The 18,234-nt window shown below is 40.5% G+C and overlaps 1 protein-coding gene across 2 annotated transcripts in view; it reads left to right on the top strand.

Moving 5' to 3' along the window:
• LOC112248885 (protein prenyltransferase alpha subunit repeat-containing protein 1) overlaps nt 1-18,234 on the top strand; it is a 115,341-nt gene that overhangs the window by 57,200 nt on the left and 39,907 nt on the right. The window contains exon 7 of one of the 2 annotated variants that reach the window (XM_024418280.2): nt 2,636-4,005. The exons of the other annotated variant lie outside the window; for it this stretch is intronic. Coding sequence (XP_024274048.1) covers nt 2,636-3,032 — 397 coding nt within the window. The 3' untranslated portion in view covers nt 3,033-4,005. Of the gene's footprint in view, nt 1-2,635; nt 4,006-18,234 lie in introns of those variants that run through there. 2 annotated transcript variants of the gene reach the window in all.

Here is an 18,234-nt window from a genome sequence, read left to right as displayed (position 1 = left end):
AAATCTGGTGCAGACCATGAGGAGGAGACGCACTGCAGTACTTAATGCAGCTGGTGGCCACACCAGATACTGACTGTTACTTTTGACCCCCCCCCCCTTTGTTCTGGGACACATTATTCAATTTATGTTAGTCACATGTCTGTGGAACTTGTTCAGTTTATGTCTCGGTTGTTGTATCTTGTTATGTTCATACAAATATTTACAGATGTTAAGTTTGCTGACCGTGAGAGGATGTTTCTTTTTTTGCTGAGTTTAGTTGTATGTTGCCAGTTTTCACATTTGCTGAAGTTTCCTTTCTTTGGCAGATTGATGATAAGGCCTTTTCTCTAGTCTTGTGGTAAGACATCATGCTCCCAGATCTTGCAAAAGATATCAGTCAGTACCTTGGTAGCTGTGTTGACATCAGCTTTAAGTAGCTTAGTGTGCAGAGAGTCTTCATAACCCTTGATGGCTGCTTGGACCTCTGCTTCAACTGGTGGGCCGGTGTCAATACCATCAATCTCATCCGAGGTTGGTAGGTCTTTTGGATCATTAGGCTTTGGCCAGTTGACAACCTCTTCAAAGTGCTGGACCCATCTTGCAGTTTGTTCCTCTTTGGTTGTTTTACCTTGTTTGTCTTTGACTGGCATTGTGTGGTTGCTAACTCAGCCACAAAGCTGTCTTGTGATCTTATATAGAGTACTTAGTTCTCCTCTTGCTGCAGCTTGATCTGCCTCACTGGTCAATAATCTTATCCCATACATTTCTTAGCTCAATGGTAAAAGCTTTCTTTATTTCAGGAGATGTGAGCTTGTTGATGTCAAAGACGTTCTGCCCTTGTTGTATTGTGTATGTGTGTGGCTCACAGCTTCAGCCTGACCTTGGCTATTACCAGGTAGTCGTCGCTGTTGACATCTGCCCCACGGTGGAACTTGATATCCTGCAGACACCTTCGCCATTTCTTATTGATAATGATGTGGTCAACTTGGTTGACTGTGACCATCTGGGGATCTTCATGTTAATTTATGGATGTCTTTGTGAGGGAGGCAAAAGTTGTTGAGGCAAAAGTCAACAATCTTTTCACTGTTGTTGCCCAATAGTCTATTCACAGTCTGTGTTATCTGCTCCAACCTTTGCATTCAAATCCACCGCTGTCATGACCATGCCGTGTTGTGGGACTTAGGATACTGCTTGTTGTAGCTGCTCGTATCAGTCATCCTTGTTCTCCTCCTCTGCGTCGTTGGTGTGGGAATAGCATTGCAGGATGGTGAACTTGCAGTCCTTGGAGTCAAGTGTTGCTCTGATGAACCGGTCATTGATGGGTTCCCATTCCAAGAGTGATTTGCCAGTTGTTCTACTGATAATGATGGCTAGACCACTGGAGGAGGAATCATCCTTTCCTGAATAGAACGTTTAGCCATCGCTTTTCACCGTGCGTCCAGAACCAGTCCATCTGCTTTCGCTTACACACAGGATATTCATGTTCCATCTCTCTGATAACTTGAGCTGTCATGAAGTTTCAAACATGGTGAGGATGTTCCATGCGCTAAGACGTACTGTAGTTTTGGGCCCTAGAAAACATGTTATCGAGCCCCTGATTTCCCGGGTGGGGCTTTCATCTAAAACTGTCATAGTATTTTTATCTGCCAAGGCAGCAGCTACTTTTGCTGGGCTCCGGCAGAATTAAGGCAGTTCTCATTTCTTTTTTAAACATGACAATAAATTCATTACAGAATTCACAACATACTAAGTGTGTGGTGGGGGGGGGGTTGCCCCACGCCTAACCCCCAACCTGGAGGGCCAGGTGCTGTGTTTAGTCTGTCATCTCACCTGCAACCTGCCCTGCATTGCTGAACCTGCCTGGGCCAAAACCCCACCTGTACTGTATAATCTACAGGATCACTGAAACAAGCAAGCTTCCCCACCAACGCCATGGAATTATGCATGGTTCATTTTCATAGATTGACTTGAAAACCAGATGAGTGATCATTGCAAAAAAACAGGTTAAACTGTTTTGATAAAATAATACAATTATTAGTGGGTCTTATGATTGTGGAAGGCTTATATTTAGCCTAGCCCTGAATTAGACTATTGCTGACTGTTTGAAATGCTGTTTTTAAAAAAAAGTTTAATTGTACAAGAAAGCTTATTTATAACATTAAATCTTTATATATATATATATATATATATATATATATATATATATATATATATATATATATATATATATATATATATATATATATATATATATATTGTGAATTGCCCATAAGTATTAAAAAAACTGGAGATTCGATTTTTAGGCCATATCGCCCAGCCCTACTGACCAGCTTTGTTGTGATAGGGCGAAGTAAGGGGTGCCATGGTAACAGTGTTCAGATGGTTGCTAACTGATGACTAATGGCTGTAGAGAATGTGAAGATGAATTATACATTGATTTGGCCAAGATGGTTATGACTCAGTGATATCTTAGAGGATATTGTTATTTTTGTCTAGAGTGGCATCTTTTCCCCTTAAGAACATAATATGGTTTCAACATAAAATGTTTTTTTAGCTTTACAGTTCTACAGATTCTAGAAATCCAGTTTTTTAATGATAGCAGTTTACTATGACATCAAAACCAAAGCTGTATTTCCTAACCACTATCTGTCTCCAGGCGACACGTCTTCTACCTTTGGCACCACTGGAGGCGGGACCACGATCACCACGATGGCCAGGGCTGTGGCAGTGAGTCTCCCCAGCTGAACCACACTGACGCTGGGCTGAGCAGCTACCCTCACACAGCCTCCCCTAGAGGAGTGGGTATAGACAGGGTGGAGAGCAGGAACGGACAGGCTCAGGAGGGTCAGAATGCCATGGAGGTGGACGGGGTCGGGGTCCCAGACCCCCGCAACACTAAGCGTCTGAAGCGGGGTCCCCCTGACCCCTGCCCCCCCGCCCTACCCTCAGAGCACAGTTTCATAGCCAGAGTCCTGGAAGGCTGCCGCTCCCCCGAGCAGGGATGCTTCGCCCTTGCATACAGGAAGTGGCTAGACTCTGTGATTGGTCAGTGAGAGATGGACAGACAAGGTCATTGGTCAGTGAGAGGAGACGCTTCCTACTCCACGGGAGATGGGTTACGGTTTAAATTTGCCCCTCTGGCACAGATCTAGGATCAGCTTACTCTCACCCAACCCCTAACCTTAACCATTAGGGCAAGAACTGTAAAATACTGTCCCTAGATCAGCGTCTAGTGGCTGGTAACATTATGCTCATATTGAAGGCTCTGGAAGGGGGCTAGGGGATCTTAAAGTTATTTGTGGCCCCTCCCGTCTTCCTGGAAATGCCTGGACTCTGATTCGTCGGCAGAGCTTTGTCTGAGCCAATCCCCCTTTCAGAATGGAAATCTGAGTGTGGCTTTGCTCTGAGTCGTTCCACCTCAAAGCACAAAAAAGAGGACCACCAGATTGTTCTGAAATTGTTTCTGTAATTAGTAAGAGGAGATACGATTAGCATGCCTGTAAAATTATTTTGTTGAAATATAATTAGATCTCTGAAATATTAAGCTAATTGATGTCATCCAAATTGACCATTTTAATTTATAAGATTCAGATTGTAGTCAAATATAGTACCCAACATCCAATTTGGACCAAACATCTTCCTACCAATGCGTCCCCAAAAAATGTCAAAGGCCACCCAGGGACCCCCTACACCCCATGCCAATCCCACCCCAGCAACCAGTGTACAGTATCAGCTGTCTATGTTTGACAAGTAGTCTGAAGCTGTGGCTTGGAGTATTGCTTCTCCATACTAAGTAATGTATTTCCTGTGCATCTGGTGATGTTTCTTTCCTCCCTGTTCAGAGAAATGAGTAATTAAAGTGGCTTGCATTGGTTGTTAAGCAACAAAAGTGACACTTGCGCAACTATGGGGAAAAACAGACCTGTTTGGCTTAGATTGTTGACAACATGTGAACTATATTTAGTCTCCAAATGTTTGTTGAACACATAAATACATTTTCACAATGAGCACTTGTTGACTCTCAAATACATTGTTACAGTTGTTAGTTAGCAAATTTTTGCCATATTAGCATTGACATGAAATAAGTCAAAACACCTCAAAACAAGACATGGTATCAAGAACACACTCCCTACACTTGCAATAACATCTGCTAACCATGTGCATGTGACCAATAAAAATATATTTTATTTGAAGATACAACTAGCTGAAACGAGACACATACGATTCCCCACATGGTAGCTTCTTGTCATTGGTCATTATCTCACCGTTCAGAATCATTGCAAAGCACGGCTTCAGGCCACAACGATGTGTGCGCATAATTTTTGTGACGTTATCAGCCAACCGGTCTGTAGATTTTCACCACTAAATGCCACTGATCCTCCTATACCGCCACTCTTTTGTCCATTTTGCTGGTCTCTTGTGTTTATATCACAATATTTCATTTTACACCTTTGGGTAGAAAACCAATAGATTTGTCACATTATTAAAATAAATTGTGTGGTCCTCACAATTCAAGCCGGTCCTCCATGAAAGCAATTCAGCTTGTTCTTATAGCAACTTAATGCTGAAAACCAACTCTTCTTGAATAGTCCAACAAGTGGCTGCTCTCTGAGAGGGCTATCCCGATGCAATTCTCATATGAAGACTTTTCCTTACAAGCCAAAAACTTTGATGGAGAAATTGGCTAGAGACTAAATGTTGTGACAGCCTTAATAAAGTAATTAATTGCATGGCAGTCTTATGTGTTTCAATAAAATGATCAGGAAACAGCTCTATAAAAGCATAACAGAGTGTAATGGTATAGCAGGAACAGTGGCAAAAACCTGGTACTTTCACACTACTTCATGGTAAATAATGCAAACGACTTCAATACTATCAGGGGGGAAAAACATCAGTTTCATAGGGAATACATTACATAGTATGGAAAAGCAATACTCTAAACCGCAGCGTCATACTACTTATCAATCATGGAGAACTGATACTGAATACTGGTTGGGGGTGCGTGGGTCGCCTTTACATTTTTGGGGGGATTCCTCGTGTCTTACTCATTGGTAGGAAGAAGTTTGGTCCAAATCGGATGTTTGGGACTATATTTATTGAATATTGTCTGAATCCTAAATTGCCAATTTGGGTGCAATTAATTAGCCTAATTTCTCCAAGATAAAATGTAAACAAAATAATGCTTCAGAAATACCTATCTTACCTGTTTCTTACTACAGAAACATTTTGAGAACAATCTGAGATGGTGGGTGTCATGGCTTGCTGAAGTAATATGTAACGACTTCTCAGGAAGAGTATGGCTTGTATGGTCTGTTAGTAGCTTAGTTTAGGTACCTCAATACCTCAGGTCTCTTTCAATGTTAGGGACTAGAACAATTCTGTCAACCAATTCTATCTGTCATTTTAGTTTTTTCACTTAAGAGATTCATTCTTCCGGTATCTTTCTTTTGTCTTCCAGTAACTAAATGTATTGTAGCAAAATAGGTTAAGTGAAGCTGCCAGGTTACAGAAGGCTATTCATCATAAATGTTGTTATCGGGTCAATTCTGCAGAATTAAACTAAGGACTATAGTGAGATGAGCAGTGCAGCAAATCATTCATTGTCAACATACAAGAACAAAAAACTAGCAAAGCCATTATATGCCGATACCGATATGTTGTGCATCCCTACGGACAACTAAACAACATTTAGACTGAGCACAACCATGAACCAATGAAACTCATGTTGTAGCTCTCAGAGAAATGTAAGTATTTCGCAAGGAGAGAGGAAAGCAAATAAATCCAGGTTTCTTCATACCTGGATGTGAAATATATCTATATATCAACTGCCAGGCGTACAATGGTCTGAGTCACTTCAATTGTAGAGAGGTGCTCGATTGTAAAGAAATGACTGCAAGCACATTCTAAAAATTATAATTTCCTCAGAAGTTTCTCTTGAAGTACCTAGCCCTCGAGTCTGTCAATGAGAATGATTACAGTACTGTATGTAAGCACAACTGGTATATAGGCTGTGTCACTGCTTTCCCTTTTTATTCAAGAACAACCTGGTGCCAGCCTGGTCCAAGATCTGTTTGTGCTTTTGCCTACCCCATTGTCATTGTCAAGGCAAACATTTTGCATGACAATTCCATAAGGAGTTGACAAGCGAGCAGAAACAGACTGGCACCAAGGCTAACTTGGTACCACAACCTCTATTTCCATTCTGAGGGGGAACTATAATCCCCCCAGATCTGATCATCACATTGTCTGCATCCCAAATGGCACACTATATAGGTAATAGTGTGCCATTTGCGACACACTCATACTCTCCTGGAGTGGTTGTTGCTGATGTATTTTTTTCACAGTTCTGTTTCATATCAGATATCAGATCACTTCATATCTGAAGTGTTTACTAGATAGTTGATTAGTTGGCTAGCCTTCCAGTAAAATAAACAGATGACTTGCCTGTCAAAACCAACAATATGAAAAATATCATAAAATGTTATTATGTGTATCACTTTTAAAATGTAAAAAGAAGGGCGCAGGACAGGAGACTCTTAGTGAGACCTGGGCTTGTATTCACAAAGTTTCTCTGAGGAGCGTTGCCTGATAAAGGATTAGTTTTGGCCTTTTGATCTTTGTGATTACATGGTCAGGGGGTACTTAATCCTTAGATCAGCACTCCTACTCTGAGACTCTTTATTAGAGATGCAACTCACTATTTACCGATACGCATTAGTCCCTAGTTCTAATGTTCAAGAGAGAACTGCGTTGACAGTCATTGATCTACAAGTCATTTTGCATGCCGAAAAACCCCAGGCAATGTCAGTAGCCTAGCAAAGATTTTCCATTATATTGACAAGATAGTCGAGTGACCGCCCTCAAAGATGGAATGGAGGCGAGTTCAGGGGGGCCTATTACCAATGAGAGGGCAGATACGCGTGTTAACAACAGGCATCACTCTGATTATAACATTTTTTTCAATGTTGTGAAATGCCACTTGTGTCCACATATATCAGTGCATTTGTAACAACTTAATCGTTACGAAACTGATATTCAATCAAATAACCTTCAAGTAGCAAATTAGCAATTTAATGTTTTTCTGACCAAATTCGACACTCATTGACCTCCATACAAAAATGTAATCCATTCTCCATTTCATGAATTTATTCACAGGTAAATAGTAATTGACTCTTTTTTTGAAACCATAAAAATCATGTTTAAAATCAGTACAACCGACTATGCTAGCTGAGGTTCATAGTAGCGTAGCACCCCATATAATCGGCATATTCAACATCATTTAAGAAATACATTACCTTCAACAGTGTTATTTTGTGATCAAGTCATCAATATTTTGTGATTATTGGTGTAGTAAAAATTTTTGCTAACAGGTTAGCAATTAGCATGTTTGACATTTCAGTGGAAATACTACTATTATCATATTTTTGATAAGCGGTTTAGCAAAACAAAATACATCCCGTATTATCAGCATACAGTCCCCAGTTATTGGCCACCTTACTATTTTGTTCAATTACAAGATATATCTGTTTAATTTTGTTTAAAAAAAAGACACCAACCTCATATCTGAAGTGTTTACTAGATAGTTGATTAGTTGGCTAGCCTTCCAGTAAAATAAACAAATGACTTGCCTGTCAACTTGTCATTGCGTAGCCCGGTGCGCCGTCCTGTAGAGGTTCTTCACCAGCATCTTGTTCAATGTCTCATTATTTGTTTTACAGATTAAGCTTATGTTTTGAGGAAGTAGATAACAGTTTTATACTTACATATAAATGAGTGTGAATGATTTAGGTCAAAAGTTGGAAAGTAAATGTGTTTCGCAGTCGAATTTTACAATACACACCTTGTCCCACAAAATGTGTGTGTATATATATATATTACTTTTTTGACAACTCTCAAAATCTAACTTAAACTGCAATGAAAATTGGTGGTCAGATAGTTAGAAGGGTGTCTTTAGTCACAACACGTGCTGTTATTTTTTTGCCCATTTAAATGTTGAGCTCGAAGTGATTTAATCCTCCAACCACTAGAGCTTTCGAAGTTAGGGGGTGTCCGATGTTGGGGGAAAATTAGCTAGTCTTCACTGGCATCAGTAATAGCTTTCCTTATATTTCTCATGGAAGAAAATATTTACTTACCATATGAGCAACAAATGAGAACTGCAGAAAAACAATGTGCCTGTAATGTACCCATCCTGCTTCACCATCATTTACAGGGTAAAGTAATCATTTCATTTCATAATGAGGACTGCAATCACTGCATGGCCGAAGCAGAAGGAGAAGCTCGCTCCCTAAAAACTTCCAAACAATCAAAACCATTCATTTTGAGGGCCTCCCGGATGGCGCAGTGGATTAAGGGCGCTGTACTCCAGCGCCAGCTGTGCCACCAGAGACTTTGGGTTCGCGCCAAGCTCTGTCGTAACCGGCCGCGACTAGGAGGTCCGTGGGGCGATGCACAATTGGCCTAGCGTCGTCCGGGTTAGGGAGGGTTTGGCCGGTAGGGAAATCCTTGTCTCATCGCGCACCAGCGACTCCTGTGGCGGGCCGGGCGCAGTGCGCGTTAACCATGGTTGCCAGGTGCCCGGTGTTTCCTCCGACACATTGGTGTGACTGGCTTCCGGGTTGGATGGCGCTGTGTTAAGAAGCAGTGCGGCATGGTTGGGTTGTGAATCGGAGGACGCATGACTTTCAACCTTCGTCTCTCCCGAGCTCGTACGGGAGTTGTAGCGATGAGACAAGATAGTAGCTACTAAACAATTGGATACCACAAAATTGGGGAGAAAAAGGGGTAACATTTAAAAAAATAAAAATAAAATAAACATTCATTTTGAGACGGGGGTGAAATCCAAAGTTGTGCTATACATTCATAGATATTGATAGCTCAAACACTTTTAATCTGGAAAAATGACAAGTGGGTGATGGTGATTTAAAATCAAAAGTGTGGGGAGAAAAAAGCATACACTGCCCCCTCCCCCTAATCTGACAGTGAGGTAGTAAATGCCCACCAGTCAGTCTCCCTTAAGGCTCAGCTCAGGTGACCACATACATCATAGACAAACACATCATTTACAAACGCACACATACCAAGGTTTCCGTTAGGAAAATGTGGTGCCGGACAACGTGAACTGGAGGATTTGAATGTACTGGTCATTTGAGAAATGTATCGTTGATATGAAAACCAGATACATGCTCATTGCTAACATGGAGCACTCCAAACAAAAGACAATGAAAAAATGGACAAATCATGTAAATGATGGTTATTATGAAATAAACCAAAACATGTTTCTCAAATGTAGCAGGTTGTGAACTCTGCAAACATTTCCACTGAGAATGAGAACAATAAATGACTGTAATTAATACATGCATTAACAGAAATTGATGTAACCAAATGATGGGGATTAACGGTACATTTACTACTGGTGACATACACTACCGGTCCAAAGTTTTAGAACACCTACTCATTCAAGGGTTTTTCTTTATGTTTGCTATTTTCTACATTGTAGAATAATTGTGAAGACATCAAAACTATGAAATTAACATATGGACTCATGTAGTAACCAGAAAAGTGTTGAACAAATGAAAATACATTTGATATTTGAGATTCTTTAAATAGCCACCCTTTGCCTTGATGACAACTTTGCACACTCTTGGCATTCTCTCAACCAGCTTCATGAGGTAGTCACTTGGAATGCATTTCAATTAGCAGGTGTGCCTTAAAATTATGGCAAGAACAACTCAAATATGCCAAGAGAAACAACAGTCCATCATTACTTTAAGCCATGAAGGTCAGTCAATACGGAAAATTTCAAGATGTAAAAAAAGTTTCTTCAAGTGCAGTTGCAAAAACCATCAAGCGCTATGATAAAACTTGCTCTCATGAGGACCTCCACAGGAATGGAAGACCCAGAGTTACCTCTGCTGCAAAGGATAAGTTCATTAGAGTTACCAGCCTCAGAAATTGCAGCCCAAATAAATGCTTCACAGAGTTCAAGTAACAGACACATCTCAACATCAACTGTTCAGAGGAGACTTTGAATCTGTTTGAATCTGGCCTTCGTGGTCAAATTGCTACAAAGAAACCACTACTAAAGGACACCAATAATAGGAAGAGACTTGCTTGGGCCAAGAAACACGAGCAATGTACATTACACCGTTGGAAATTTGTCCTTTGGTCTGGGGTCCAATTTGGAGATTTTTGGTTCCAACTGCCATGTCTTTGTGAGATGCGGTGTGGGTGAACGGATGATCTCCACATGTGTATTTCCCACCGTAAAGTACGGAGGAGGTGTTGTGGTGTGGGGGTGTTTTGCTGGTGACACTGTCTGTGATTTAATTTGAATTCAAGGCACACTTAACCAGCATGGCTACCACAGCATTCTGCAGCGATACGCCATCCCATCTGGTTTGGGCTTAGTGGGACTATCATTTGTTTTTCAACAGGACAATGATCCAACACACCTCCAGGCTGTATAAGGGCTATTTCACAAAGACGGAGAGTGATGGAGTGTTGCATCAGATGACCTGGCCTCCACAATCACCCGACCTCAACCAAATTGAGATGGTTTGGGATCAGTACAACCGCAGAGTGAAGGAAAAGCAGCCAACAAGTGCTCAGCATATGTGGAACTCCTTCAAGACTGTTTGAAAATCATTCCAGGTGAAGCTGGTTGAGAGAATGCCAAGAGTGTGCAAAGCTGTCATTAAGGCAAAGGTTGGCTACTTTGAAGAATCTCAAATTTTAAATATATTTTGATTTGTTTAACCTTTCTGGCGCAGGCGTTCTGCTAGCGACCCACCTCGACAACATCCGGTGAAATTGCAGAGCGCCAAATTCAAAATACAGAAATAGTCATAATAAACATTCATAAAAAATACAAGTGTTATAAACTTTTTGTTAATCCAGCCGCTTTGTGAGATTTCAAAAAGGCTTTATGGCGAAAGCATACCATGCGATTATCTGAGGACAGCGCCCCGTTTACAAAAAGCATACAAACATTTTACAACCAAGTAAAGGAATTGCAAAAGTCAGAAATAGGGATGAAATTAATTACTTACCTTTGAAGATCTTCAAATGGTTGTAGTCACAAGAGTCCCAGCTACACAATAAATGTTAGTTTTGTTCGATAAAGTCCCTCTTTATATCCCAAAAGCTCTGTTTTGTTGGCGCGTTTTGTTCAATAATCCACTGGCTCAAAGGCGGTCAACATGCAGACGAATACATCCTAATAGTACGGGTAAAGTTTGTTGAAACATGTCAAACGATGTTTATAATTCATCCTCAGGTTGTTAATTGTCTAAATAATCGATAATATTTCAACCGGACAATAGCGTATTCAATCTAAAGGAAAAACAACGAAGTGCACGCAACGCGGTCATGCGCGCAAACCAGCTCTGCATTCTTCTTCAGTCCACTGTCAAAGGTTTCATTCTTATTTAATTTTCAGAAAACAAGCCAGAAACAATGTATAAAGACTGTTGACATCTAGTGGAAGCCATAGGATCTGCAATCTGGGTCCCAAGCCATTAAATACTCTAAGTATCCCACTTCCTGGATGGATTTTCCTCAGGTTTTCAACTGCCATATCAGTTCTGTTATACTCATAGACATTATTTTACATTATCTACCAATTATATGCATATCCTAGCTTCTGGGTTTGAATAACAGGCAGTTTACATTGGGCATGCTTCTCAGCCAGACGTCAAAATACTGCCCCCAAGCCATAAGAAGATAACTTCTTTTTTTTTTACTACATGATTCCATATGTGTTATTTCATAGTTTTTATGTCTTAACTATTATTCTACAATGTAGAAAATAGTACAAATAAAGAAAACCCCTTGAATGAGTAGGTGTTTTAAAACTTTTGAACGGCAGTGTATGTAATGGGGAATTGATAAAACATAAATAACCAAAGGACAAACAATTCACACAATGATCTCACATTAGTTGACTTTTGACTTTTAGATTTTTAGCATTTTAATTCCGATATTACTTTATGAAATCTTTAGAAAATAATTGCCTCCATGTTCCCATGGTCAGATTTTGCCTATAGACTACTTTGAAGAAAGGTAAGACTTGCTTGATAATATGAAATAAAACATTCAGGTATCAAAAAAGTAAGTATGTTATATATCGCCATTTATCGGCCAATTGCCGGCTACCGGAAACCCTGGCACACACAGACAGAGAAGTCAGCTAAAACAGATCTAGATACGTATCGAATTGAAATTGGAAGGGAAAGATGCCCTTCCCTACTCTTTATGAATACAGGCCCTGGCTGATGGCATGCATTATTGCTCAACAATAGTACCAGATCTGTTTGTTCTCTTGTCTACTCCATTGCTGTCCTTGTCAATCCAAACAATGTTTTGTTTGGCATGACAATGGGTGACAAGGAGTTGACATGACAGCACAACTATATATACACCTTCCCAGAAGAGTGGAGGCTGTTATAGCAGCAAAGGGGGGACCAACTCCATATTAATGCCCATGATTTTGGAAAGAGATGCTCGACGAGTGTCCACATACTTTTGGTCATGTAGTGTATGTAACCGGCAATAACTGGCCTGAATGCCTATCATTCAGCACGACATACAAAATGGCCGCCTTTCCTTGGGCCAACAGCATCAAGGGCGAGGCAGCTGCTCTCATTCAATGTTTTTGATGTTTCAGTGTTTTTTTAATCTTTCTTCCCTGGAGAGTAACTTGGCTCCCACTAACTTGACAGCTTTTCAGTCCAGTGGGGTTTACTGCAAAGCAGGATCAATGAGTTAGCTGGCCAACTTCAATTAACAACCAGAAATAGCTATTGATTTTCTGGTCCATTGAGAAAGCTCAACTTAGATATGTGTTTCTGGTTGTTGACTAATTTAGACCATGCCGTTTCAAACTTATCTTTGTAAAACATATTTTTTTAAATAGTTAGGCAAGGTAGCTGGCTAACTCATTGATCCTGCTTTGTTGTATACCCCTCATATCTCACAGACCCACTGATCTGGGTATTATAGGCGTATGATTTAAAGCTTGTTGTCATTAGGAGTCAGTGAAAGCATTGTGTAGGAAGAGTTTATTTAATGCTCACACCACTATCTCCATAGAAATAGGACTCATGGATAGAATGGATTCTATTTATATGACTGTCTCTCAATTCAGCACATAACATTAAAGGAATAGTTTGGGATTTTGAGTCAGACAAACTTGTGGATACCATTTGTATGTCTCTGCGTCCAGTATGAAGGAAGTTAGGGGTAACTAGCATTTGCACATTGACTGGAAGTTTGCGTAATGACTGGAACTGCTAGCATTACACTAACGCTAGTTAGCAACTTCCTTCAAACTGAACACAAAGACATAAAAATTGTATACACAAGTTCAAATGACTGGGGTAGTACACAAAGGGCTTCATTGCCAAAAAACGGATCTATCCCTTTATAGGATTATACACATTAAGAAATGTTTTTGATCCATTCTCTGCTCATTTTTCTCAACCTACAGTATATACTTGAGGTATTCAATCAAACACTGCACTGGCTCCTGTAATAAGTATTATAACCAGATAATAGGTTACTCTATGGTAAATACGCTATAAAGACCTATATTTTGGTAGTGTTACAGTGATACGTGTTACATTATCTCAAGGTAAATCATCTAAGTTTGTGTTTTATAAGAATGACATTACATTCCCTAACCTGTATATTCACAGAACATATCTTTAGACTGACACATACTCGCAATGTACATATTCCGGTAGGGTTACATTTTGTAAGAAAGGGCCTGTACGTTTTGTAAATGTAATTTGTTCAGTTGCACAAACCACTATGAACATGATAATAATAACAACGGCAGAACACTTCTTCCACCCTTTATTGGTCATAGACTAATAGATCAATATTTTATAGAGGAGCAGCTCTGATGAACATTGGGCTTCTTCTGTATTATTTTCTGTAAGGTGCAAATGGGATATTTGCAGCTGTTTTCGTAATTAACATTTTCCAGCCCCATCTCAGTTTAAAGGGATAGTTCACCCAAATTACAAAATGAAACATTGCTTTCCTTACCTTACCCATAGACTGCTTACAGGGTATGACAGCAATCCATGCTTTGGTTTAGTTTCCCTGGAACTGTTTCCACATGCTAACATTGTTACATTTGTGGCACAAATCCTATTTAAGTCGTTGGACCGATATTAGCTTTTTTCACGCATCATGTCTAAATAATCTGAAACAATCTGAAATTGATTGTGAAGCTCAACAAAGTCACTTATAGTGGATTTGAAAATTATGTAATTTGGGTGAACTATACCTTTTAAGTGGCAGGGCTGAATTAGGCTGAATCAAGTCTAAGATTATTGCTTTAAATGAATAGTTCACCTTTCTGTCTTCTCCTCTTACATCGATACTTCACCACCTATGTATCTCCTCTTAAAGGGATAGTTCCCCTACTCTAACCTGCAGTTAACCTCTCTTATCTTAGATGCATCCTCCTGCAGATCTGTCCCTAAGTCACTCCAGCTCATTTGTCAAAGTGGTTATACTGTACAATACAATACTGTATTGTGTCTGTGTCTGTGATCATAATAAATAATATTATATGGATAGGAGGGACCTGATCCTATATCAGCTCCCTACTTCAAGACACTATGAATACAGGCTTAGGCTACTGTCGTGTGTATCTGTAATGTGATCAGAACAGGCACTGGTATGAAGCATGTGGACGAGGGAGACAATGTCAACACAGACAGACAGACAAACAAACAAGCTGGGAGAGAGCTTGGTAGTTGCCACTGAAGTATGCTCTTCACGGCTGCTGCATAACAAAATGTGACAGAGCTCAAATGGATCAAAAACCAAACTGACGTTTTGAGTGGAAGGAGCAGGGGCATGCTCTTTAGCGCTTGTAGCACAACATAACAATCAACTTGCAACTGTATATCGTTCCCAAGAGGCTTAGCTAGACGCGCTTGAGACATAGGCCTAGACGAGCATTCATAAAACATTCATAATGCCACTGTGAACAGACAAAGCAGCTTATAACAGCCTATGACAACAGCTATACACACAGTACTAAGGTGATGTAGCTCTAGTGTGTTTTAGGGGCAGACAGTAGGGGCAGTAATGTGTGAAGAAGTCTTCAGCCATTGCGGTGGTCAGTCACACAAGCTGGGAAACACATCATGACTGTTGTAGGTGGATATTGGAACAGCCACAGTGTCTGTCCTGTTGGAGATCATTGCAGAAAGAGTTCAAATGCAGCCTTTACCCTTCTATCACTTAATTTGGATACTGTGTGCAGTGTGTCGGCCATACGTCTGCCCTGTCCTGCCGAAGGCACTTTTATTTTTAGTTCACAACATTTGACCTACGAGGGCTTCCATTTAACTCCTACTACTACCATGTTCTCTGTTACCTATGTTTGGAGTCATTAAGAAGACTGTATATAACCTAAGCATTATGTAAGAGACCCTTCTCATCTCAAAACCAATGTGTCCTGAATGATGAAAATAATTTTTTAACTATCAAAGCTACATTTGGTTTTTGTTGTTTTTAGTTTTCTCTGAGCTGTCACTTGTTGTTAGCTGAGTAGTTTTCATTCTGTCTGTGTCAGCGTCTTTTGAATGAATGAACGCAAGCATATCCTTACTCTTTTTACCACGTGGGTTTGTTGTATTGCATACTAGGCCTACTTACAGACATTAGAATACAAACGTTGAAATATAGGAATTGTACATAAACTCAGCAAAGAAAGAAACGTCCTCTCACTGTCACCTGCATTAATTTTCAGCAAACTTAATGTGTAAATATTTGTATGAACATAAGATTCAACTGAGACATAAACTGTACAAGTTCCACAGACACGTGACTAACAAAAATGGAATATTGTGTCCCTGGACAAAGGGGGGTGTCAAAATCAAAAGTAACAGTCAGTATCTGGTGTGGCCACCAGCTGCATTAAGTTTGCAGTGCGTCTCCTCCTCATGGACTGCACCAGATTTGCCAGTTATTGCTGTGAGATGTTACCCCACTCTTCCACCAAGGTACCTGCAAGTTCCTGGACATTTCTAGGGGGAATGGCCCTAGCCCTCACCCTCCGATCCAACAGGTCCCAGACGTGCTCAATGGGATTGAGATCGGGGTTCTTTGCTGGCCATGGCAGAACACTGACATTCCTGTCTTGCAGGAAATCACGCACAGAAAGAACAGTATGGCTGCTGGCATTGTCATGCTGGGGGGGTCATGTAAGGATGACGCTGCAGGAAGGGTACCACATGAGGGAGAAGGATGTCTTCGCACAACGTTGAGATTGCCTGCAATGACAACAAGCTCAGTCCGATGATGCTGTGATACACCGCCCCAGACCATGACGGACCCTCCACCTCCAAATCGATCCCGCTCCAGAGTACAAGCCTCGGTGTAATGCTCATTCCTTTGACGATAAATGCGAATCCGACCATCACCCCTGGTGAGACAAAACCACGACTCGTCAGTGAAGAGCACTTTTTGCCAGTCCCTGGTGTTTTTCAGAGTCAGTAGAAAGGCCTCTTTAGTGTCCTAAGTTTTCATAACTGTAACCATAATTGCCTACTGTCACACCCTGACCATAGTTTGCTTTGTATGTTTTGGTTGGTCAGGGTGTGAGCTGGGTGGGCATTCTATGTTACATGTCTAGTTTGTCTAGTTCTATGTTTGGCCTGATATGGTTCTCAATCAGAGGCAGGTGTTCGTCATTGTCTCTGATTGGGAACCATATTTAGGTAGCCTGTTTGGTGTTGGTTTTTGTGGGTGATTGTCCTTGTAACTGTCTAGTGTTAGTTTGCACCAGTTTAGGCTGTTTCGGTTTTCACATTACCTTTATTGTTTTTGTATTGATTCGTGTTTACTTTGTTTTTATTAAACATGAATCTCAATAGCCACGCCGCATTTTGGTCCGACTCTCCTTCACATCAAGAGAACCGTTACACCTACCTTCTGTAAGCTGTTAGTGTCTAAACGACCATTCCACAGGTGCATGTTCATTAATTTTTTATGGTTCATTGAACAAGCATGGACAATTAAGATCTGTGAAGTTATTTGGAATTTTACGAATTATCTTTGAAAAACGGACGTTTTTTTTTTTTGCTGAGTTTATATGCAGAATCATTATTTTTTACAAAGGTTCATTTAGTTTTTAAAAGATAATGTAGCTTCTTACTTTCTTTGTACTTTTTCTAATGTATTGTAAAATTGTTTTTGGAGGGTGTGTCCAATGTTAATATGCCTAGCAGTTTATCAACTGCTTACCAAGTTTAATAAAGATCATCATCTGGAATACACAACTTTGTGTTGGTAATGGTAAACTATTTAAACTATTTATCTCTGACTAAAACTTCCTTGCTATTCCATTGCCATAGGCACACGTGAAAGAGAGAAGTATTCTATCTAGCTAAATGTTTGGACGTCACATGAAGCCTATAAATGGAATCCAGTTGTTTCCCCATGACTAAGTACAGAACTGAAAAGAATAATTGGAACTGACATGCAATATAGCATGGATATATGAAGCGGACCAGAAATGTGTGTACTCTAGTTGAAGACAATATAAGCCTTTCAAGACCGCTGAAGCGGCCATCCAGTGCTGGACAAAATTTCCCCATTAAAAGATGCTTTTGGATTGTTTGTAAATCCCCCTCTGATGTCACGGTGGCTGAGGAGGAGGGGTAAGGGAGGGAGGCAGCTCGCTCACAGCACAGCACAGCACAGACCGACTGCTGCCCAGCCTAGCCGGGTAGAGTGAGAGAGGTGTGGAACGAAAGATGGTGGAATTGCAGGGAATGGAACGGACCGCAAGCTTGCAGAAACATCGATATTGAAGAACCTGAGGTGAGATGAATTACCGTTGATTCGCGCGAATTGCTTGTGAACGCACAGTTACGTTCACGATATACGATATAATGGGGTTTCAAACAAGGCAACACTTTCCGAGTATTTTTGTGAACGAACTGTAGCACTAGCAGAGATTGTCTGGGCGAATGGCACTTGAGTGGCCAGGGTAGCCCAGTCATCCTGCTGCCGATACTTTTTCATGGTCATGGCCAGCGGGGGATTGTTGATCCATATAAGCAATACAAGAGTTAGGCTAAAATGTATCAATGTAGCGGAGGGAATCATTTAAACGCCCACTTTGTTGACATGAAACAAATATTCTATGCGGCGGATAGAATATTTTCTAGGCCAGGTTTGCAGATGTTCCGAAGGCATTGATTAGCTTCATTTTAAAACAATAGA

This window comes from Oncorhynchus tshawytscha, linkage group LG04 (assembly GCF_018296145.1).
Source record: "Oncorhynchus tshawytscha isolate Ot180627B linkage group LG04, Otsh_v2.0, whole genome shotgun sequence".
NCBI classification, from domain to species: Eukaryota; Metazoa; Chordata; class Actinopteri; order Salmoniformes; family Salmonidae; genus Oncorhynchus; species Oncorhynchus tshawytscha.
Note: the sequence above shows the minus strand (reverse complement) of the source record. Positions and strands in the feature narration are given on the sequence as shown.